The sequence below is a fragment of the Myodes glareolus genome, chromosome 12, assembly GCF_982192425.1.
Source record: "Myodes glareolus chromosome 12, mMyoGla1.1, whole genome shotgun sequence".
In the NCBI taxonomy this organism is placed as follows: Eukaryota; Metazoa; Chordata; class Mammalia; order Rodentia; family Cricetidae; genus Myodes; species Myodes glareolus.
In genome coordinates, this window is record NC_142037.1 from 83,635,365 (window position 1) to 83,660,306 (window position 24,942).

General features: G+C 40.8%; 1 protein-coding gene across 5 annotated transcripts in view; it reads left to right on the plus strand.

The window, feature by feature from the left end:
• Pcca (propionyl-CoA carboxylase subunit alpha) overlaps positions 1-24,942 on the plus strand; it is a 306,130-nt gene that overhangs the window by 126,903 nt on the left and 154,285 nt on the right. For all 5 annotated transcript variants that reach the window (XM_085698173.2, XM_085698172.2, XM_048422206.3 and 2 more), the window contains 4 exons: positions 10,444-10,587; positions 11,586-11,660; positions 15,541-15,609; positions 17,481-17,556. In XM_085698173.2, the coding sequence (XP_085554299.1) occupies positions 10,444-10,587; positions 11,586-11,660; positions 15,541-15,609; positions 17,481-17,556 (364 nt within the window). The remainder of the gene's footprint in view (positions 1-10,443; positions 10,588-11,585; positions 11,661-15,540; positions 15,610-17,480; positions 17,557-24,942) is intronic.

A 24,942-nucleotide genomic window follows, 5' to 3' on the forward strand; every position in this document is an offset into this window, starting at 1 on the left:
CCCCTCCTCTCTCATTCTTTTTCATGTTTTGTTATGTAATAAAATTTAAAAATCAGAGCCGTAAACTTGAGTATTTGTTCTCTATACTTGCGTTGAGACACCTGCTAAGGAGATTAAGCAGCCCCCTGATTTAATTTAAAAAATGATATGTGTATGGGTATTTGTCTGCATGTATGTATGTGCACCACATGCATGTTGTGCCCTGATGTCAGTCAGCATATGTTCACCTGTCCCACCTGCCTGACTGGGTGAGGAGATTAGGCCACTCAGCTGTCATCAAGGTAATGTCCCTTACTGTTGTGTGAACAGTCACCCTTCTTTCCATTCTGCCCACATAGAAACCTTTTCCCTTCCTTTGTATCTGAAAATTTCATCCAAAAACTTGCTTGTGTTAGGCTGATGTACCTCTCTCTTTCTCTTTTTCTTCTCTCTCTGTTTCTCTCTCACACACAACTTATGTTGTACACACACACATATACACACAAACACACATTACAGATAATTAAATTTTTATGTCATTTCTCTCTTCTTCTTCTTCTTCTTCTTCTTCTTCTTCTTCTTCTTCTTCTTCTTCTTCTTCTTCTTCTTCCTCTTCCTCTTCCTCTTCCTCTTCCTCTTCCTCTTCCTCTTCTTCTTCTTCTTCTAATCCCACCACATCTCCCCCACTCCCTCTCAAATTCATTACATCACACCTGCCTGTTTCTGGGGAGACTTTCAAAATTTTATTTCTGTTTATGTGTGGATAGTTACATTTTTTTCTTCTGACAATATTATGAATTTATTTTTTCAATTACTTAAAATGTTTAAAAATCTATTATTTTTTGTGTATTCATGATGTGTTTTGTGAGGGCTGCATTGCTGTGTGGGGCAGAAGATTACTTCACTGAGTCGGGATCAAACTCAGGTCACCAGGCTTGCAAGGTGCGGTGGCCTGAATGTCACTGGGCTGAATTCTGTGGTATCTAACACCGCCCTTTTTATATAGGTTACTCCCGTTTGTTCACATTTCTTTTCTTGGGTTTATTTGCCATGACTGTGACCCTGACAGTTAGCAAGAATAAATGAATTTTACCTTTTTAGAATGTGTTTGTGTGTAGGGGGTGTTTGATAGTAAATAGGACTACTGAATGAGATCATGAAGAAAAAATCTTGCATTTTTCACAGTATTGAGGAGGCTTTCTTGCTGTCTGCTCTATTCTTAAATAATCTTGGCAGGCCTGGAACTTGTTACAGATAAAGATACTTCAAACTTTGCTGTGATCCTCTTGCCCCTGACTTCGGAATGCTGAGAGATTATACATGTGTGCCACCATGTCTGGTTTGAAATATTCTTTTTTTCTTTCCTTCCCTCTTTTTTTTTAATATAGAAACTTTTCTTCTCTTTTTAATAAATTTACTTTTGTTATTTTAAAGTATGTGCATGTGTGTGTGTGCATGTGTGTGCATGTTTATGCACGTGAGTACAGGTGCCTGTAGAGGCCGAAGCCATGATATCCCTGGAGCTGAAGTTACAGGTGGTCGTGAGCCACTTGATGTGCTGGGAATTGAACTCCAAGAGCAGGAAATGTTCTTAACTTCTTACATGTTTGTTTGCTTTTTTTTTTTTTTATAGTGTATTTTCTCTTTCAAATTTCCTTTCTAAGCTGAGATTGTAATGCTTAAAGCACACACCAGATTCTGTAGTTCCTTCAGTCTGGAACTTCTATCTTTTTTTAGTGTATCAGCTTGAGCAAAGAGGGCTGTGATTTGCTTTGTTCCTTTCTCTTGAAATTTCCTCATGAGTGGGTCCCTTTTCAAGCTTCAAGCCACATGTGTTTTCTGGTAACAGAAGTGTGAGCAATGTCTTCACTTTGTGGATGTCCATAAGGGTGACATTTGAACTGACTAATTTTGATTTTTAGAGGTGCCACTGAGAGTCATCAAGTTGGCATGGATGCTTGGATCACTTTATTCTCAGTACGGACAACTGATGGTAGGCTATCCTGTATATCCTTAGATCAGTTTACACTGAGCTTCTTCTTCATATTCTAGAGCAACGTTTGCATAATCCCCATTTCTCTGTCTTTCTCTCTCCCCACTCCCTTATCCCTCCATTCTCTCCATGGTTGAGAAGATGTATGCAATTTTTGTCATTGTGACAGTATTGGGTTTTTCCTATACTGTGATAAATCAACCCCTCCCCCTGCTTTCTTTTAGAACTCATTTTATATTTCATAGTAGAATCTCTCTGTCTGGAATAAATTTTATTTTATTACATTTATTTAAGACACTCAGTTGTTCAACTATATCACATATCTGTTGCTTTAGAAAACCTTTCTGTTTCTTTGGGTGCTAGCGCTGTAATGTCTTAGCTATTGTCATATATTATGGTTCAGTGTCTCAGAGAATAGTTCTTCTCATTGCTTTATTTTTACATGTGAAAATGTAGTTTATTAGATTGTCTTATTTACATTTAATAAAAGAAAAGGAATTAAAGTAATGATGTTCCCAAAATATTGCGGAAATGTTTGTTATTTTCCAGCTATAATTTGCAAGATAGAATCTTAAGAAAAATGAGTATGAAAACATTTTGCTATTGTTTTTTTATTTTCTAATTTAAAGTAGTGTATTGTTTCCATTTTTAAAAACTTAATGGAAACTGGCGTATTTTTACCTAACCTTGCTACCCTTCATCACTGATTCTTCACTTTGGCGGAGTTTACTATTTGTGCTCATTAGTCCACCACTTGTCTTCTTGTCTTAGGCATGGCTCTCCTGATTCTCAGTGTGATGGCTAAAGAAACCCCATTTTATGCCAGGCATTCATCTTGGCACCCACTAATCATTTGTCTTTTACTCCAGACCCTGGAGGATAAATCCCAGCAACCCTGCCTCAGTGGCCCCCACCCTGAATTGCATGGCCAAGGCCATCTATTTGTTGTGATAGGACAGATTGCTTTTTTGGCTTCTGTAACATGCTCATGCACATTTTGAGTTGCCTTGACCATTTAACTTTGCAGCGGAGACCATGTTTTGCTTGCTTGCATAGATAATGTCTTTTGATTTCTCCTTTAAAAACCCTTCCCCGTGCCCCTCTTTCCTGACATTCCTGAGATTCAGCTATTGTCCTGTTAGTAGCTAATCAATAAATATTTTAGTTATAATTAGATTGAGTCTATGGTCTTTTCCCAGGGGTCACAAACTCCCCAACACGCAGCACAGTTCACCATCAGTGAGCCTTTGTTTTCATTCTTTGAATGATCAAGAGTTCATATTTTATCATGCCTATGGGTAGTGTTTCTCATTAGCTATTCAGGTGGTCAATAGATAAGGCTACCCTTCCATGTTAAGAACATTTTACCTTATTATAGAAGTTTGGGGTTTGAAATGAATTAGCATGCTTCTGTTTTTTGACCTGATATAAACCCTTGAGTAACTATTAAAACACAAAAGAAAGCAGAGGGGGAAAGGCTCTTTACACTAAGTGTTGTGTGGTGAGAGGGTGATGGTGGAGCAGGGCTGCAGAAGAAGCTGAGACTCTGGGCAATGTGGGTGCAAGTTTATCAACTTGACACAAACTAGAATCATTCAGGAAGAAGGACCTTCAGTTGAGAAGATGCTTCCATTTGATTGTCTTATGGGTGCTTGTGATAATTCTTTTAAAGATTTAATTCATGATTGATGTGCGAGAGCCTCTAGACTGGTGGTTCTGGGTTCTATATGAAAGTAGACTGAGCAAGCCTTGAGCAACAAACCAGTCAACAGCAGCCCTCCATGGTTTCTGCACCAGCTCCTGCCTCCAAGGATCCTGCCCTGTTTGAGTTTCTGCCCTGACTTCCTTCCATGATGAAAAATGTTTTTGAAGCATAAGCCAAATAAACCCTTTTCTTCTCAAGTTGCTTTTGGTAGTGGTGTTTTCCTGTGGTATCTTGAGTGTAAACTTCTGAACTGGAAATGCTGATGCTGCCGTGGCAGAGACACAGTTACACATTTGCCAGCTACCATGGGTTGTATGGCTCCAAGAGTAAGCCCTGGTGTAAACTGTGGGATTTAATTACGTGTATTGGTGTTGTCTCACAAACTGTCACAAGCTTCCACACTGAGGCTACATGCTTACAGTCTGGGAAAGCTGGAAGGAGGCAGGAGAAGGGTAAATGGGAACTGTTCTCACAGCCTGTTAGCCTACGGACCGGCAGCTACTGTGAAAAATCCACTCTCTTAAACTGCTTGTTATATTATGAATGACTTCATTTATCCTTTCTGAATCAAATTAAGGATCATTCTGAATCAAAATTTCAATTGGAATCAAAATATTCTAGACCAGTGATGCTGTCTGAAACAAAAAATTCTTGCACCAAATTAGACTTGCACTACTTTTCCTATTTCTTTCCTTATTGTTTTTTTCTCTGTTTTTCCGTTTTCCTCTTACTTTCCTCCCTTCTTCATTCTGTCGTGTCTGGACCTTTGCCTTTTCTTCCTGGTAATTTTATTTTTTTCAGTGTTTATTTTATTTTGTTTTGTGTGTATGTGCGTATGACTGAGTGTATGTCTGTGTACCTACCATGTGTGCTGTAGCCTTCAGAGGTCAGGAGAAAACTGGAGTTAAGACAGTTGTGAGCTACCATGTGGGTGCTGGGAACTGAAGCTGGATCTTCGGAAAGAGCAGTAAGTGCATCTTTACAGCCCCGTGGTCCTTTGCAAGCATTCAGAAGTAGGAGAGATGAGCCTCAGTGAGAGAGCCGTGGTCTTGCAGCACAGCTTCATGCTTGTTCTTCCTGCAGTATTCCCAAATGCCTTCTCACCTAAAGTATTCTAGTGCAAATACCAGATACATAATTTTACATGACTACTGCACTGTGTCTTTTAACATATAGTTACTGTTTTGTTTAGAAGGTTTTAATATTAAGTTCTACCTTGTATTATGTTATATCTTCTACTTTGAAGATCTTTTATAAGGCTGCTATGTTTTTCTCTATACATGTATGTATGTCTGTGTCATGTGCATGCGTATGTTTGTATGCACTCACGTATGACCAGGGACATGCACACATACATTTGTGTGCACGTGAGGAACTGAAATAGACATCAGGTGTTCCTTCAATCAATATCCACTTTATTTAGCAATATCCTCTTTCTGGACCTGGAGCATGCCAGTTCCGGCTAGTCCCGCTGGTCAGCTTGCCACAGAACCCGGCCTCTGCCTTCTGAGTGGTAGGATGGCCAACAGTTGCCTCACTGTTTTTATGGGAGTTTTGGGGATCTGAACTCAGGTCCTTACACTTGTGTACCAAGAGATTTGTCCATTGTTCCATCTCCCCAGCCCTCAAATGTTGCTTTATCTTTATTCTAGTTGCTTTCTAAGTTTAAAAACTACTTTCAAATAATTCAGTCTGTGGTCGGAGACATGACTCAGTCACACGAGCATCGTACCTGAGTTCAATCCCTAGAACTCATATGAAAAAGCCAGGCATAGTGGTATACCATGAGCTCCTCCTCCTGGCACTAAGGAGGTAAAGACAGGTAGATCCCTTAGGCTTGCTGACCAGCCACCTCAGTCTATGTGGTGAGTTCCATGCTAGTGAGAGACCCAGTCTCAAAAGATGAGTGGTGCCCAAGGAGCAACTTCTGAGAGTCTTTGACAGACACGTGCACATCCATGCACTTACACTCTTACAAACACCCACCTATGTATGTATGCACTTGTGTGTGTATACCCACACTCATGTACACACACAAATCAGAAGATGCAATCTGACTTGCTTGCAATATGGAAAGGTAGTCCTCATTAATTATTGATATCACAAATTTTCTCCTTTAAAGTAATATTTTCTTCTGTTTTCAATTCTGCCTTTCCTTCTGTTTACTGTTTGAATCATTAATTATTCTTAATGATTCTCACTGATAATTTAGTGGTTCTGTTGGGTTTTATTTCTTGTCTAGATTGCAAGAGAAATTGTGTTTTCTGACAGTAGTTGGACAAATACTTATATGTTTTCTCCCTTTTTCTTTGTGTGCAAATGTGTGTGGTGAGTAAATCAAGCAGGTGTCAAGCCTGTCAGACAGACAGTTAAGGTTTTGTTTTGCAGCTTTTATAAACTATTTTACTGTCTTTGAGTTCCAGATCTTTTTTGGAGTTTTTGAGACAAGTTCTCACTATGTTGTCCTAGCTGGACTGGAGCTCACTGTGTAGACCTGGATGGCCTCAAACTCACTGAGATCCTCTTGGCTCTCCCTCCCTAGTGCTAGCATTAAAGGCCTTGAGCCAACATGCCCCACCAGGTTTTGGATTTCCACTCACACTTTAATACCCCAATTTGTCTCTCTTAATGTTAGGTTCCTCAGGCTGCCGATAGTTTTCTACAGTTCTGGAGGCTTGCAGGGAGATTCTGTCTTTCTGCACATGGCCTTGCATTGTACTCTGTATGCCATGCCAAGTCCCTTCTTACAAAGGCTCTAGACATTCTGGAGCAGGGCCCACTCTAATGGCCTCATTTAAAGTACCCTCGTCATTAAAGTTCCTGTCTCCTGATATATAGTCTCATTCTGAGGTGGTAAGTGTTAGAACTTCAGAACAGAGTATGTGAGGGGGAGACACACTCAGCCCCTAGCAGTCCTGTCTTCCTCTGTTTATTCTCAGTAGGAACTCTCCAAGATGGAGCCTAAGTTTGTTCAGCTTCCCTTGAATGTAGCTATTATTTTTAAGGTGAGCTTGTAGGAGTCATGTGCAGAGGGCTCCTTCAACATGCTTTTTATCCTTTATTCCTGTGGATCAAAAATCTAATAACTTTGAGTCTTTATTTTGAAATTCCGTATTCCCAAGAGGAAAGCCTTCAGAATTTTAATGGGGTACATGTTAGATCCTGTTCTGGACAAAGAGTCTTTCTGAACCTAGCGAACAGAACCAAAAATAATGGAATCCATTATCCTTCTAGATGGAGCCTGCAGCAACAGGCACAGAGAAGAACCTCTGTCACGTGTACGAGAGCAGATTCCTCCTCTCTTAGTGAGTGATCATGCCTGTCTCTAGGATATTCATATTCGTATTCTATCCAGGCATGGCTAACTCACAGGTCATCTCCAATACCTGTCCAGTTACAGTTAGTGTATTTACTAAAGATATTAACAAAACATGCTAATTTAAAATGGTCTTACTTAGAGATTTGGAATGTGCACCATATGCCTCTCCTCGGGAAATACTGATGGAGTTCTGGATAAGTGTGCTCCGAAAGAGGGATTTCGCACATTTCAACACACTGTTTGTAGCATGAGTCTAGTTAGTCTTATAATAAAACCCAGAGGCAGATAGCGAGAGAAAGATCAGGAAGTAAAGGAGCTAACCACCAGAGAGACCTTTTACCTCTACCGAATACTCAGATGAGAGTGGGCAAGATCCTGTCTCCACCTCCCTGGTGCTGGGATTAAAGCTGAGTCACCACTGCTTGGCCCTGTTTCTCTTTTAGACAGATTCAATCTCGTGTAGCCCAGGGGGGCCTTCAACTCACAGAGATCTGACTGTCTCTGTCTCCCGAATGTTGGGATAAAAGGTGGGAGCCACCACTGTCTGGCTCACTAGTGGCTCGCTCTGCACTCTGATCTTCAGGAAAGCTCTGTTACAGCACAAACAAAATATCACCACAGCCATTCATGTTGGGCCATGTGGTTGCTAGCTGTCAAACATTTGTACTCAAACATCCCACTCTTCAGGAAGCATGGATTCTTGTTCTCATCATCCTCCCTGCATAGTATCTGAGTGATGCCTCCGCGATTTCCTAGGATCATCTTGCTATTAGCATGCTCACTTGTGCAATTACAGTTCGTCCAAGATCTTCTCCTCAGGCGGAAGGCCTGCTTATGTAGTTACCTATTTTTGTAAATGCCTTAGAAACTAAATTTAGAGTAAAGTCTGAAAAGTTTAGGTCAGGAATGAGTAAGGGGCTGTCATAGCTCCTTCATGGTTCCCTGAAGAGCAACACACACTGATTCAGCCATATATTATTATTTTAATCATGTTTTACAATAAGAAAACAAAAGTCCTTTAAGTGACTTTTATGTTTACTTATTTTATTTATTTTACTTATTTTATTTTTTAAATGCTTTCTGACTTGTAAGGTGGAGGAGTGGAAGGGACTCTGAACTCCCATCACTATTCCCAGCTACAGTTGCCCTTCCTGTAAGTTCATGTGCAGAACCACATATATCTACCACACACAGATAGTCTCTAAGTAAAATTTTAGACCTCATGTCCCACCTAGAACCATGACATAATTTTCCCATAGCCACCAGTCAGGATGGTGACATTGACACATTACTGTTATCTAGTCTGTGTATAGGACCTAATGTTTACCAGAAACCTCACCAATGCTTGCTATAGTGGAGAAAATGTCTAGGTCAGGGTTATGTGTCACACATAATCATTCTTTCTTTTTTCCCACTTTTCTGTTTTCTTTCGGTTTTTGTTTGTTTGTTTGTTTGTTTTTTGAGATTGAGTCTCCCAGTATAGCCCAAGCTGGCCTTGCACTTTTTCTGCCTCTGCTTCTTGAGTACTAGGGTCACAGGCCCATGCCCCCACACTCAGCCCTCTCTTTTGTATCCCACAGTCTTTGAAATGCATAGGCCACTTGTTAAAACAGTGTGTTTTTATTCGGAGTTTGCATGTTTTCTCAGGGCAGCCTTGGCCTTCTGCAGGACGGCACCAGCGGTGGGGTTGCTCCAGTGCATGCCATGCAGTGTTGTGAGTGTCTCTTCCCCCGCCACTGCTGGTGTAGGTTGTGTGGAGTTGGTACATGCAGCGTTTCCATGCTGCCCAGACACTGGGCTTCCTTTGTTCATCAGTGAAGTAGCTTATGGGGAGATTCCCTAAAGTTCTGTAAATACTTCATTTTAGCTATCTCCCCAGAGTTTTAACGCACACTGACTTGACCATACTACCTAACTTCTCTCCAGTTCTGTTCTCTCTGTACTGGTCATACAAAGAGAAAATTGAATCTTTCACTTAATTAAAACTTATTTTGAACAAGGGTGTGTAAACACTATGGTTTGGCGCACAGTAGGTTTACATCTTGAATAGTTACAAATACCTAGATACTTTTTCACGTGAAATTGGAGTTGAGTGTTAACAAAAGGGCTTTGCACTTGTTTCTTGTAGAATATTGTTTCTCAAAAATCATAATTTGATTTAAAATATATATGCATTAAACTGTTTAATAAGATCTTTATTTAGTGTCACATTTATTTTACAAAGGGTAGATGCTTATTTTAGCAATGATTTGTCATTAAAATTATGTCAAAATGTCTTAAAATGTTGTTGCAACTGTAAACAAACTCATAACACACACAGAGCTAATTATGGATGCCATCTGTTTATTTTTGCCAAGCTTTTTTTTTTTTAAAGACCATGGCATTGTCTGCTTATGATAAGCTCCAGGATTATTGTAATGACTAAGCCCTGTCCTTCAATTAGTGCAGTCGAGGCCAGAAGATAATTCGCTTGTTCAGTGACCTTTTCCGGTGTCCATGTATGAAGTATGACATGTCACGATAGGAAAATTATAGTGACATATACCTAGGACTTAATTTTTACAAGGAAAAAGTTGGTATCAAAGTAGTAGATATGGCCAAAGCTTTCTGAAATTTTTAGAACTTATTTGAGATTTTAGATGAGAGATTATGTGATCTTTTTTAGTGTTGTAAATGACTTTATTTTAACCCATGTTTATAGATTTGTAAGCAAAGTGCCAGTCAAATTATAATGATGTATTTCTGTCCATGTGCCTGTGTGTCAGTTGCATGTGTTTGCACATATGTATTCCATGTGCTGGTGTGGAAGGCCAGGTACTCCCCTGGCAGCATCAGCTGAAATAGTTATCAGCATTCTGCTGAGAAAGCAGAGTGGTTTCCCTCACCGTGTTTTGCTATTGTGCATGCTAAGCACTGCCCACGCCTGTCTGGAGGGAAGGCAACCTGAAGGCTCCATCTGCTGCTTCCTGCCATGCTGCACTGATGCGAGATTACGCTAATCGTGCTGCTTGTCAGGACAGGTTAGTGAAAGCATGCAAGTGGGCACAGCTCAGAACACCAGCAGCCTCCCCACACGTGCCGCGGCAAGTGTAGCAGAAGGGGCTGACTGCCAGCCATGTGGAGAACTGCAGCAAAAGAAATGTAAAGTCAGACTGTTAAGTGATGGACCACAAATTAATCCAAATCAGGGAAAGTAACACAAAAGCATGTAAATGTGTTCAGGGGTTGCTCTGACTGTCATCTGTGTAGAACTGTGTTTGTTCTTTCATTGTGCGTGTTTCACTGGGAATTTTCAGCCAGGTATTATTAAAGGTCAAACAGAACCTTTTTGTTAGAAGTTAGAAAGGTCTAACTTCCCTTGACTCTGAAACCTGGAATTTTTTTGTTGTTGATGTCCATTTATTTGCCTTTTTCTTCATCTATTAACTGGAAGTCTTTGCCTTACAGGTTGAGCATCCTGTCACAGAATGCATTACTGGCCTGGATTTAGTCCAAGAAATGATCCGTGTTGCTAAGGGTTACCCTCTCAGGCACAAGCAAGCGGATATTCCCCTCAGTGGCTGGGCAGTTGAATGTCGGGTTTATGCTGAGGTAAAGTGTGCTCTGAGGGGAGGCAGGAGGATGGTTATGTCCAAGTCAGAGCAGCCAGTGTAGCTAAACCACAGGTAGAGCCAGCGTTGGATAACCCATGGTAAAAGCAGAAGAATATTAGGTAATCTGGAACAATTAAGAATAGAATGGAATTCAAGTACTGCTCCTGTCTCTCTGGGTGGGAAGTCGATAGCGGTATGCTGAGAAGCAGCAGAGCCTCGGCTCAGGGTTGCTGACTTTGTCCTTTATGATCCCAGCGAAGGGGTCTAAGCTTAAGGATTTTGATAAATCCTGCGCTCTTCTTTCATAATTTCAATTATGGGTTTTTCCAAAGTCTTAGTCTGACAATCAGTACAAATCAGATATCAGATCATTTAGTACCTGAAGATGCTTTCTTCAGATAACTGGAGAATGCCACATAAATATTTGATCTTTTAGATGCAAAAGCAGTCTGGTAATGCACAGCAATGAGTTAGTAAAATCTTTAAGAGTGCCATGAGTCATCCGTGATGTGGTGACCCTGAACTCCCAGATCTGTTCTCCATGTATATGTGTGTAAGCATGTGCAGCTTTTTTTCTGAGTCTTTGCTTGACGAACTCAGCTTCTCAGCTATACCATATGTGAGCTGTTTGGAGAAGTAAGAGAAACAATCTCTAGGGTGTGTCACATTTGTTATTCTGATAGGAGTTACATTTGATGGAGGGGTCTAGGTCATTTTATTTTTTCCTAAGGCGTTCTAAGAAGTTTTGGAAAGAGTTGGAATTTTACCAACTTCAATAAAGTATGATAGAGGTCAGGCTAAACTCTGCTTGCAGTTCTGTTTGATTTAAATATACTTAGAAGTTGTCTAGAGGATGAGACACTCGTACTCTGGAATCTGTGAATTGGTAAATACTGTATGTTAAAAATAGACCTATAAATACTCTTCATTGTAGTTAACCTTGCTCATGCTGGTTTATGTTTCAAAGACTGTGCTTCCTTTCCTTTGAACCTACAGGACCCCTACAAGTCTTTCGGCTTACCGTCTATTGGGAGACTGTCTCAGTACCAAGAGCCGATACATCTACCTGGTGTAAGTCATTAACTTTGATACCAACTGAGGGGCTCAGACCTTGATTTATGGCATGCCTTTATGTTAGAGCGTGTCAACACCAAAGGGTGTAAATTGAGGGACAAGGGAAATTCATGGGGAGTCAGTTTTTATGTTAAGTAAAAAATATCTTTTATACTTTCTGGTATTTAGAAATATCAGAATCCACTCAACAGGGTAAGTTCAAACACATCTAATCATATAAATGATAGTTTATACTGTAAAAGATTATAATATCCTAAGAATGGGAAATGACTTTTTGTGTTAAAAATATAATCTTTTCTTTAAAAAAGAAATCTAATCCAGCCCCCTGTTGTAGTCAGATGTCAAGAAATTCAAGCACAAAATCAGCTCATCAGCAGGACTTTATTAAGGAGAACAGAATAACTCATTTTGTTGTATCACTAGCTTTAAGGAAAAAGTGATCATAGTTTATTTATCCCATGGTTGGTCTATTCCTTGTCCCTTACGCAATGTGGTTGCATAAAATGAACAAGGGTGGCACCTCTGTTAATCAAGGCACTGAGTGCATGCGCAGATGACGTAATGCTAGCTGCAGCGGCAAGGCTGCAGCATCTGTGAATAAGACTGTTCAGTTTTATGGGTGGCAAGAAGATGGTGAAAGATTGCAGGAAGAATTCTAAATATGAAGATGTTATTGGATATATGATTTATTTCACTTTTAAACTGTTTTTGCCCATGTGCTTTCTAAAGGGATTTGACCCCTTCTAGACCTAGAGACTCCATGCTGTGTTCAAAGCGTGGAGGCAGAAAAAAACTGTAAAGATTGAACAGGCATTATGTGATGCTAAATAGCACATCAGAGCAAGTGTCGCAGGGACATATCTAAACACTTTTTTAATCAAACAAAAAAGTCTTAAATAAGAAGCGTAATGATTACTCTGGTTGTTAGGAGTTTCCACCATGTTGTAATAGCTCACAGAATGTCAAACATTTTGCCCTCTCAAGTTTTTGCAATTTACAATTTTCAAACGTGAGACCTGTTGAAAGTACAAGTGATAATGGACAAAGTCTACCCCCTACAGTCTTTGTCCCACCAAATCTTTCTTCAATTAATGCTGCAGCAGGAGTTTTATGTAATAACATTTGCAGTTGCGATCCACCATAGAAAGAAAAAAAAACAATTAAAATGCCTTAAATGTTCTGCTTACTGCTGTTATTTGCGTGTGTGAATGTTGCATGTCAGCTAAATGGACCAAGGAATAGATGAAGAGATTGGGGGCAGGAGAGTGCGCACTAAGCTTTGTCTATCATTATTGCTGGGAGCAATCAAATTGATGTCAGCAGGACAGTAGATGCGTTGACAGCTGTAATTATGTATCTCCATGGTGATCACTTTTGGCCTGTCATGGAGGCCCATGAGTCCCCTCCCTTAGAAGCATTTAATCAGATTGGGCTGTCACTTGTCAGGTAGACACGGCGGGCTGGGAGTTGTGCTGAGGGGGAGGTGAGTTGAGAATGAAGGGTGGGGCATGCCTGATAGTTTCCAGGGTCCGCGATTTGGCTGACGAAAGCAATTTTAATTTTTAAACTCAGGAGGTTTCTGAGGACTGACTTAAGTCCCTGACACTTGGGGTGCATGGGTGGTTTAGTATGGTCCTCTCCCTCGCTTTACTAAAACTAGATGTGTCAGCTTCACTTGGGAAGCTGGTTCCTCTTAGGTTTCCTGGTCACAAGAAGGAACAAATACTTCAGAGCTGACTTTTGGTTCACACCTTTCACATGCATCTTTAAGCCCAAAAGGCATTGTCAGGGCAGGGATGAGGCTCTTCCTGTAGTCTTTGATTGTTCTCCTTTGAGCTCCATTTGACTTTACTCTTGAAGTGGTCAGTGGAAGTTTACGCAGGCTAGCTTTGTTTTCATAGATGAATGAGCACCAAATTTGGTTTTTAGTTGGTTGTTAGAAGAAAAATATATAGTTGACTATTATTTGGACAAACCTATATAAACAGTTAGTTAAAAGTCAGGATTTATTTTTGCTTTATACAGTTTCTTTTGGAATGTTGATCAGTCTGCATGTGCTGATTATATATGATACATTTTGATTTGACCCTGTGGGTTTAAAGTGACAAATTCCTGTAATTATTTTAGTAAACAACAAAGACAGTTATACTTAGCAGCCACAGAGAAGTTCTTGGCTTTTAGGGTGGTATTATTTCAGATGATGAGAACTGTGTTGTGAACTACAGGGGAATACAGTAATACTCCTTATCGCCTGGAGTATCTTCCTGCTGCGTTGGACATGAGCTGGGCAGCAGATGAAAAGATGCGCTGAAAGTCAGAGCCTCAGACCCACAGCCACCCTGGTGGCAAACAAGCTTTGTCAATGCGCCGTGGGTAGAAAGCGGCCAAGCTGGGAAGAGTAGTTCTGACTTATTGGCACCCAAACTAATAAAATGGCATCTTTTCTCTTAATCTGGCTACTAACGACCATTTAAAGGTTCAGAGAAAACCTACTAAAACTTTACTGGTTCACAGCTGCCCTATTAATTCTTTCCCATTTTTTATAAACACCAAATTTTATACAATTTATGCCATAAAGTTTGTTTTCAGTAAGTGAAGACGGCACACATCTTGTATGAATGTGGAGTGGCTTTCACTTTAAGACCTTCATTTGGAATTTGGGTACATGGACCCAAATTGTTGCTTTGCTGCATTTGCAAAAATCAGAGCGTGTTCTAGCTTTCTCTTTAAAACCTTAAAAGAGCGGTGTGATTTTTCACTTATCTTCAAATGCCATGTAATAAAGCCATCACCTACCCTCATGTGGATATTCTAGACAAGAGGTTCTATGGGCGGGCCCTTGATAATTGCCTAAATTAAAATATTAAAGGCCTAGCAGCCGCTGCGTTGACCTTTTCCTGCCTTGCCACAGACAGGTGAGCTGCTGTTTATTGGGTAGCCTCCTTCTCACAGGTGACAGAGCTTCCTGTCTTCTCTTCCCACCCCTTACAATGTTGGGCACTGCAGTCCTGCTGCTTTGGAAGCTTCCATTAAATTCTTCCATCCTCAAGCCCTAGGATATGATGCCTCCTAGTCTTAAATATTTTGATTAGTTTCTAAATACTTCAGATCCCAAACTTGGTCACAATAAATCTAATAAATGCCGTGTCCTCGGCAGATGCTTATCCCAAGTTTTACATGGCTGACCTCTGCTGTGCTGCTGGTACCAAGCTGAGAGAGGAAAACAAGAATCAGTGATGCACTAACTAACTTGTTGGCTGGTTAGCAGCAGCCAGGGGCTTCAAAAGGATATTTTGAACCTGTGTCGTTCCTCCCCAAGATGAAAAGTACGGAATCCAAACTCTAATTGGAGCTTGCATCCTCACAGAGAGAGCCTTGTGGAAAGCTGTGTAAACACCAAGGCCTCTGGGGACCAAAAGTATCAGAAAATAGCAACTCACAGTTGAGGGGGTGAGGCTAAGGAGGAAAAGTGCTGCCGACTTGAAAGCCCGGCCAGAGAGCCTGTGAGGGAGAGAAATAGCCGGGGCCTCCCCAGTGCCCCTCGAGGGAGGGGGCTTTAGTGGGGCATCTTCCCAACATGCTACAACCAGCGGCAGGTGTGCCCTGGGGTAGGGGTGTATGAAGCCTTGCTCCTCCCAGCTCCTTTTTTTTTTCTTTTTTTAGTGAAAGAACAAAAATTGTGCGCCATAGTGTATAGCAAGAGATCAGAGTTCAAGATCAGACCCTCATTGTGCGTCTGGGTTGTTTTCAGTTTTCCAGAGGCAGGGATGTTGAGATTGTAACTTTATTATCCCTTTTCGCCATGGAAAACAGCTTGTGGTTAAATAAAACAAATCTGCCCAATATGAAGTTACATACTTTTTCTTTTCTTTCTCAGGTCCGAGTTGACAGTGGCATCCAACCAGGAAGTGATATCAGCATCTATTATGACCCTATGATATCAAAAGTTAGTTCCATTTCTTTATTTTCTTTGAAACAGTACACACATTTAACTAAGGAATCAGAAGTTGAGCCTTTTCTTAACAATGTACTGTGATTAAACAAACCTGAAAGCACTATGTGACAGTGAAACAGTTATCTCATGGCTTGTAGGGCTCCCTCAGCCATAGACAAGCCACAGTCACCATCTACCAGCACTGCTCTGCGCAGATGCCCAGCTCCCATCTTAACCTGTGGCTGCTTAGCCTATTGCAATGAAAAAATTAGGATGGTTTTGTCCTTTCAAAAGAGGGTGGTTTAAGTGGCAGATTCTTTGGAGTACTGGGCCCATAGGCTGTATTTGTTAAGAGTGCTTTTGACCTTCGAAGGTTTTCCAAATTACAACTTTCTTGGTTTCGGGCTTTGTTGTTTACACTGTGACTGGAACCCCAGCCAGGCGCCCCACCACTGAGCCGCCACCCTACACAGCTTTTACAGAAAAGTGTACAATAGGATTGGCCTATCTGTCTTTTTAACTTAGCAGAGTAAATTAAAAAATTACGAATCTCTAAAATCTTAAGACTTCATAAATGGTAAAATGCTACAATAGTTAAACTTCTGTTTTTGTTAGAAAATCCCTTGTCTCTCAAACAGTAAAGGACCGATTATCATCAAGTTTTTGTTTTGTTTTATTTTTTAGTTTTGTGCTGGGGATCAAACAGGGACCACGCAAGTTTGTCCAGCACTTTGCCGCGAACCACATCCCATCCCCAGGGTGCTTTCTTATTTAAGTGTAGTTGAAAGCACAACTTCTTTTTTGTCTTTGTAATTTTTCACTTAAGTTTTTACCATTAATATTCTTAAAAGAAATCTTAGATGTTTTATTTACTAGAGAAACACACTTTGAAAGAAAAAAATAACACAAAATAATACAAATTGATTTTGAAAGAAAAAATAACACAAAATAATACAAATTGATTTTCAAATTTGCTCTCTGTTTTAGATGAATGTACTCCCATTCAGAAAAATACCCTACAAATTTTCTAGATGACTTGTATGTGTAAAATTTATTTTTCCTGAGACAGTGTCTCACTATGTAGCTGGATGACCTGGAGCGTGCTTTGTAGACCAGGCTGGTCACAAACTCACAGAGATCTGTCCGTGTCTGCCTCCCAAGTGCTGGCCTTAAAGGTTTGTGCCATCATGGGGCAAACTGACTTTATATTGAAGAGCTTATAAAATTTACTAAAATAATTACAGCCTATAATTTAATGATATGCATCAGAAAAGGCCTTAATATATATTTTCAAAGTCTTATTTTTTTTAGATTTTAGAGATTACATATAAAAAGACGCAGATTCATGCAGAAATATGACCTTCCTCGTTCTTAACCAGTACCTTTCGTTTTGTGTTATTCTACAGGTGACAGTAATTTTAAGGACAGCCTAGTCTTTTATTTCACTTTCATACTGACTCTTTTGAAAGCTACAAAAGTTTTGGTTGTTTGGGAAATCAAACATGGAAGCCTCGAAAACCAGGAAAATTAGGAACTTGGTCCCCTGCCCCACCCAGTGCCCTGTGCTGCTGGGCTGTGCCAGTTCCTCAGGCTCCCCCCTCCCCGCTCCGTCTTTCCTCTGTGCTTGTTTTCAGAACATGCCTGTTTTGCTTTCAAATATGTCTTTAGTATGACAATGATATTTAAGAGGAACATCAGTGATTGGTTGGTTTTTATTTGTTTATTCAAAGAAATCTTAATTGACATATTTTATATTAAACAATTGGAGCACTGTGAGAATTGAGAAGGCACAGTGAATGGGTTAGGAAGTGTTAAACCTTTACCTGACCTCGTCACTGGATATGTGGCTGGCTCTGCATACCATCTTGTTTGTTTACTTGTAGCTCATCACATACGGGTCTGACAGAGCAGAAGCACTGAAGAGGATGGAGGATGCCCTGGATAATTATGTGATCCGAGGTAAAACACACACGTTTGCCTTCTGTTACTGTGTGCTGCACCCGGTTCTAGAAGACAGCGGGAAGGCTCTGTATGAGGGAATTCCACGAATCAGTTGCTTACTGTGCTTAAATGAAAATGAGAAAAGTGAGAATGGGTAAGCATGGACACCAGCACAGATGCTTGACTCTCTGCAGTCCAAGGTATTTAGTTGAACAAAGATAGGACATAGCTTTCCCTCTAAATGACTCACGGTATCTTGTAGTTGAACATTGTATGTAATGTGAGAGACTGTGAATATCCGTTATCCCTAATGGTTGGATATCAAGTTCTCTGTGTCACTGTCTGTGAGTCTCTGGGTCTGGAAGTGGGAAGCTTGCAGACGTGAGCAGATGGATGTAGGGCCTTACATTTGATTAATTCAGCAATTGGGAGAACAGATCTTGGCTTCTGCTTGGAGTTAGGTAGTTTGCTGGGAAGTGTGGTTTTCTTCCCTGGGTCTCTGTCCTCATGCAAGTCTTTCAAGAGCAGTGCTGCCTGAATCAGAAGTCACTTTTGCAATCGAGTCTAAAGTGGTCATCCTACCCACTTTGAGGAGAAAATTATATACTAAATGTAAGTACTAACTCTGTGTTAGAAATGAAAAGAGTTTTGCTATGACATCAGTCCACTATAATTTTGGATGGCCAGGGAGGGTCCAAGAGCATCCTCTAGGTAGGCCTGAGTGCGGGATAATTTTCAGGCTCTACTCTTCCAGCGGATCCGAGTTTGGTTTCATTATCCACGTCAGGTGACTCACAGCCACCCGTAACTCTAGCTCCAGGGATCTGATGTCTTCTTCTGGCCTCTGTGGGTACAGACATATATGTGTTCATACAGATATCTGAATAAAGATACAGAATTAGCAGGCAGTGGAGTGGGAGTGTTGGAAATGAGTGGGGGATGGGAATCAAAAGTAAATGGGATAAAGGTGGAGACTCCATGACTGCGAATGTGACTGTTTGTGAAATTGGACTAATGAGTGTCGTAGGTAAGGCTCAGAGTGGAATATTAACAGCTAATGGGACACATTTCAGATGAGCCACATAATCCTGCAGAATGGCGAGGGTATGGGGAGAACTAACCCAAATACATATCCCTAGGCTAAAGAGAAAATATGTCTGAATAAATATTAAACTCTAATTAGTACGTTTATTTTTCATAGTTGGTGGGTTAGCAGGCCTGAAACCAATTTATGTACATTCTGGAATTGAGGAAATAAATACGTGTATTGTGGATAATAAGAACCAAGTTTCCTCTTGTCAGAAAGGCAGTAACAGATGTGGGAACGAGTGCCTGGGGGTGGAGTGAACCCTGTGTGTGGTATGAGTTGAGTCTGAAGTTATCCATGAGAACTCTTGGGCTTTAATATAAACTGATGACTGTGTAAAGGTTTGTGCATATGTGTATACTTGTCCATGTGTACACACGCCATGTGTACATTCTCTTGCTAAAGGTTCTGAACTTTGGCACAGTTGACACTTTGGGGACAGCAACTGTTGTGGGTGACAGTCCTGTGTAAAGTGTGCTCGTCCATGTGCGTGGCTTCTGTCCACTCAGTTTGCTAAACGTGTCCAGGTCTGGCTTCAGGAAGAGCACAATGTGAGCCTGAAGGGCAAAGCTGTCCTGGGAGAGTGGATCAGGACAGGAGTAATGCGCATCTGTCTTCCCAGCTCTCCCCTGGACTCCACTTACTCGACAGGCTGAGGCAGGAGGATTGGTGTGTGACAGTGCCAGGCCAGTTTTGGCTTCAGTGTGACACCCTGTATAAACTGTAAAACAAACAAACAAACAAAGGGAAACCTCAAGAGCGGTTGGTCGGTTAGGAAGACTTGGCTTGAAGAGGCCTCCACTGGTCAAACTGGGAGTCTGCCACACAGGACGTAATGCCAGCAGCAACTTACACCCTGTCGCTGAAGTGGGAGTCAGGAGCTGGAAATGCTTGGGTTGGGTAAATGAAGGAGACAGCATGGCTCCTCCACATAGATTGTAAACCAACACATGTAGAAAAAGTACTGCATTGAGAATATAAAATATAAGAAAATCAGTAGATGCTGAAGATAGTAGGGGAAAATGGAGAAACAGCTATTTTTATAGTTTCTTGGCATCCCAACATATATACTTAATAAACACCATGAAAACTGTTTCATGCTAGCAACCTTAACAAGCGACCAGGGCTCACCCGGGTCCTTCACCTCTTGTTAGGATCATCTGTGACACACATGCACATGCGCGCACACACACAAGCATGCAGACACAGGACTGAAAAATGGGTGGACAGAATGTAATCATGAGGAAACACCAGACAAACCACCCTGAAAGACAATCAACAAAATAAATGGCCTCTGATCTCCAAAGGTGTCAAGGTCAACAAACACAAAGAGAAGGCAGCAGCTTATCTAGATCAAAGCAAACTGGAGCACAGACTGCTCTGTGCAAGGGTTTAGCACTAGATCCTGGACCAGGATAAAAGGCTTTCCTTTGTAGTAAAAGTCATAAGTGGGGCAACAGGGGAAATCTGAGTAAAGTCTGTAGATTAGATAGACAGTGGGTTGCAGAAGAGACCTATCTTCTTTTTCGGAACTCCACAGGACGATATTTAGAGGCTGTCCTGTCTTCAACTTTCCTTCAAGTGTTTCTCTTAGAAAATGGTGTGTGTTCTGTGGCCTATGCATCCAGAGAATCAGCACAGAGCTATGCTGAGGGGCCACAGACTCAGAGCCTGGGTCAGGGGTGGACAATAATTATCTAATTTTGCCAACTTTTGAAGATTCTGAAATTATTACAGAAGTTTTTTGTTTTGTTTTATTTTTAAATAAAAGGCTTCTTCGCCTCTCCCTGCTATTATCTTTGATGTTTACTTATTTACCTGGTGAATTCTAAAGGGTAGGCGTGTCTTAAAACTGTATTGTAAAGGGAAGGAAAGGAAGGAGAGTTTACTGTATTGTTAAGTAGCTGCTTCGTTGGTCAAACGTGGATTCCCCCACAGATACACTAAATTACTTGTATCTGTAATTTTAGAGCACAGTATACCTAAGTTAAACTTAATTTCCAAGTCTCCAGGAAAAAAAGCAGTGGCCTCGGCCTCTGTTTGATCCTGGTGCAGTGCACAGCTAGTGTCTGGCCTGCTGTTTTGGAACCAGCAGGCAGTCAGAAGGCGGCTCCAGGGGCCTCCCTCTGTGGCCTGGTCATGATTTCTCATGCAGATGGGATCTGGTGAACTCTGGCACAGGTCACCCCAATTCCCAATCTAAAACTCTCAGTCATAATTTTTATGATTATGTGATTAATAATATTAGTGAGGCTATAAACTAACTCTGAAAGAATTCTCTACCGTCCACATACTGTTTATACAGGACTCATTCAAATGGCATTGTCTTTCCTGGGACATGGAAAGAGAGCAAACTAAATGCATAGTGGTACCTCTCATACGGATCATCCCTTCCAGCTGGTGTTCTGAGCTTTTTATGTATGGAATAGTTTCCTGATTATTCCTGTTTTGGCTTTAGAATTACTTCCTGGACAGTAGTTCTTGGAGTTCTTGGACAGAGAGCTAGTTGTGCTATCATCCATACATGGAAAAGTAAGTGTTACATTACTGTCTATCTCAGAGAAGCAAAACAGCTGATGATTTGATTTCATAGTTAGTGTGTGGTATGCTACTGAGGGGAGGCCGCTTGTTTGTTCCTGGCTGCCCAGACCTGAAATAACCACACAGAAACTATATCATTTGAATCACTGCTTGGTCGATCACTTCAGTGTATTGCTAGCTAGCTCTTATATCTGTGGTTAACCCATTTCTATTATTTTATATTTTACCATGAGGCTTATGCCCTATCAGCAAGGTTCTGGCTAGTGGCTTGCATCTTTCTCCTGTGGTGGCTCCCTGATGTCTCACTGACTCCACCTACTCTCTATCTCTCTCTATCTCGATCTATCTTTATCTCTATCTCAATCTCAATCTCTATCTCTATCTCTATCTCTATCTCTATCTCTATCTCTATCTCTATCTCTATCTCTATCTCATCTTCCAGCTTGACTATATTCTGTTAAGCCATTGACCGAAAGCAGCTTCTTTATTAACCAACAAAAGCAACACATAGACAGAAGGACTTCGCAGTATGCTATTCAGAGAACTTTAAGGACAAATGTATTTGAGTTTTAATTTTATTCTTGAAACATTATTTAGTGAAAGCTAAGTCTTTTTTCATGTTGTATTTACTATACATGTAGAAAAATTTAAAAAAATTTTTCAAGGAATGGAAGTATCCTAGATGCCCATCAATAGATGGATATGTATTGTAAATGTGATTTATAGACACAATAGAATTATATATATATATGTGTGTGTGTGTGTGTATGATATGTAGACACAATAGAATTTTACTCTGCTGAAAAGAAAAATGAAATTATGAAAATTTCAGAAAAGTGGATGGGGTTGGAGAAGAATTACATTAAGCAAGATGACCCAGACTCAGAAAGATACCAACCCTGCCTTCTCGTTCATATGATCATGGCCATCCTAGTTGTGTGTGTGTATATGTGTTAATAAATGTGGTGAAGTCAGAAAGGACATAAAGATAGTGTAAAATGAGCTTCTGAGAGGTAGGGGGTGCATGAGGGCATATGTGACAGGAAGGATGAAGGGAAGGAGATGGGAGGGGATCAGCCGTGAAGTTCATAGGAAGCCTGGTCAAGCACCTAGTACTTTGTGTGCCGACTTAAAAATGTTTTTAAAAAAATGCTGTAACAAAAAAAGTAGATGCCAATTTGTGTGCTTGGCTCTGCTGTTTAATACCCTAAATATATATATTCTTTGTCTATAATCCTTTGGGTTACCTTTTCTAAAGCCAACACCCCCATTTCAGCTGTGACTATGGAATGAAAGGCCAATGCAGCCATTCCCCTGACATCTGCATTCATTCCAATATTTTGGATATCAGCATCAGAAAGTAACTTTATCTTGTCCAAATTATAAGTTGCATTTTAAAGCCATGTTATGTTATATTTACTGAAGGCAGATTGTGCTGTTTGGGTATTGGCAGTAAGGAAGACTGAGAAACCTGTGCCAGGACTAGGCTGTAAAGAGAAATTCAGTAAATCTAACTGTGAAATACTACATATGTGGGCAAATACTTGTTTTATTTCATTAACTGGAGCAATAATCGTAGACGTTAGATGCCTCACTAACTCATCTATATTTTGGCAGCAGGTTGAGGAGAGTTTCTAGTGAATGGACAAGCTAAGTTGTTGATTTTCATGTAAGAACAATTACTTTGTTCTCTTTGAATTAAATCACTGCTGCTCCTCAGTCTTCTGACTTTGGTCCCTCCCTTGGGGTATTATTTCTGGCACACTTTGTGTATTGTAATACCTGTGGCAGTGCATGGGGTTGACTTCATTTTGCCTGTGTCTGCTTCTCCTGCTCTTTTGCTCCCTTCCTGCTGGTGGCCCTGGCCAGGCCTTGAGACCCTCTTACTTTCTGCTCTCTCAGACTGGAATGGGAATCACTCAGACGGCAGCAGCCTGTCTCTCACAGACATCTGTCTCCCTTGCTCAAACTGAAGCACGTGTTTTTCCTCTTGCCCTCTCCCTGTCAGCCAGGCCATCTCCGTTACACTGTAGAACACACATCCTTTCCTTGACATTAGCCTAGCCTTCCAGTCTGTGGCTAAATCCCTTCCTTCCTCTCACGTCCCAAGTCCTTTTCTCCACCCTGCTTCTCACCACCATTCTCATCTTTCTGAAGGGACACTGACCCTTTTCTGTGGCCTCTTGGACCTTGACTGTGGCACTGGACTGTGTCTCCTCCTCTTTGGCTTGAGTGTCCACCCTCCTGGCAGTCTTCTCTACACAAATGCCCACTAGCAACCATTTGCTTTGTGCAACAGTGAAAGACCCATTTTATGTGTATGTATGTATGTGTGTATGCATACCATGTATATGTCTTGTATCCATGGCGTTAGGGCATCAGATCCCCTGAACTGAAGTTTTGGGTGACTGTGAACTGCCATATGGGTGCTGGGACCTGAACCTGTGTCCTCTGCAAGAGTAACAAGTGTTCTTAACTACTGAGCCGCCTTTCCAGCCCTGTGAAAATTCTCCATACAGGTAAAATTACTTCTAATGTCCAGACCTGAAGTTTCCATCCCCACGTCTTGCTCCACCTTTCTTTTCTGAACTTGCCGTGGTCATTTCTTGAGCACAGGTGCCTCTCTGGCAGATGAGAGCCGTCCTCTAAACGTGCTTTCGTTCTGTCCATGTGGGACACAGGTCCAGCTGCCGATCCTTCTTCAGATCACCACCCTTTTCAAGGAGCTTTTAAAATTTTTGCCCGTTTGGTTTGTCTTTTTAATTAAGCATCTTAACAAATGCTGCCTATCTGTAGATAAATGTCACCTTGTTTTCTGTGGCCACTCATTGGGTCATCAGAGGCGTCACAGACCTTCTGTTTCCTCCGTAGTGAAAGTGTTTGCTTGTTTAATAGACGTCCTTATAAATGTCTAACATGCCTATGCTTCAGGCATGTAGTTGATTTTGGGTATTCTCTGCCTATTAATTTAGAGTCCTTGGGAGCTAAATTGTTGCCTGCAAAGCAGGTTGAGATAGGGGTACATTTCTCACAGACATGTAATGCCAAGGTGATTTATTTTGCAGTCAAATACTGGAACTTGGTATGAGGATTTGAGGAAAATGGAATGATTTAAGAATTGGATTTTATACAGTTTTATACAGTATTTTGTGAATTGGGAACAGAGATGGTAACATTTTTACATAGGTTGATAATGCCGTCTAGAAGAAAGAGATGCATAGAAAAAATGCCTGGGAGGAGATAGTAAGTTGTTAATATTGATTAGCCTATGGATGGATAGTCATTTTGGAAAGATAAAGCCATGTTTCCATATGTGAACCTTATGTTCATAGTAACCTGCTGTAACCAAGGTGTCTAGATACAGTGGTATGGATACTATGGTAATAGACGTGGTTTTTATGTAATTATTTTGTTGGTTCTTCCAAATAGTGAGATCATTAAAGGGAATAAACATGTGCTCACAGATAGGCAGATAAACAGACTAGGGATTGATCTACTTCATTTGCATTGTCAAAGTGAGATTCCTGCCATCTCAGGAAGCCCCTAAGAGGTGAAAATGAAAGGAAGGTGTTGAACACATCACTTCAACTTGCATCCCCTTGTTTAGGAATTGGTTGTTGTGCTTAGCGCAAACAGGGTGGGTGGGTTTGGTTTTGGTCTTGTTTTAATATTTTTGTTAGCTAAGGAGACAAGTAATTGAGTTATTGATAGACAAGGAGAGAGAGAGACAGAGAGAGTGTGTTTTTGTGTCACAGGTAATATTGGTATCTTCCATA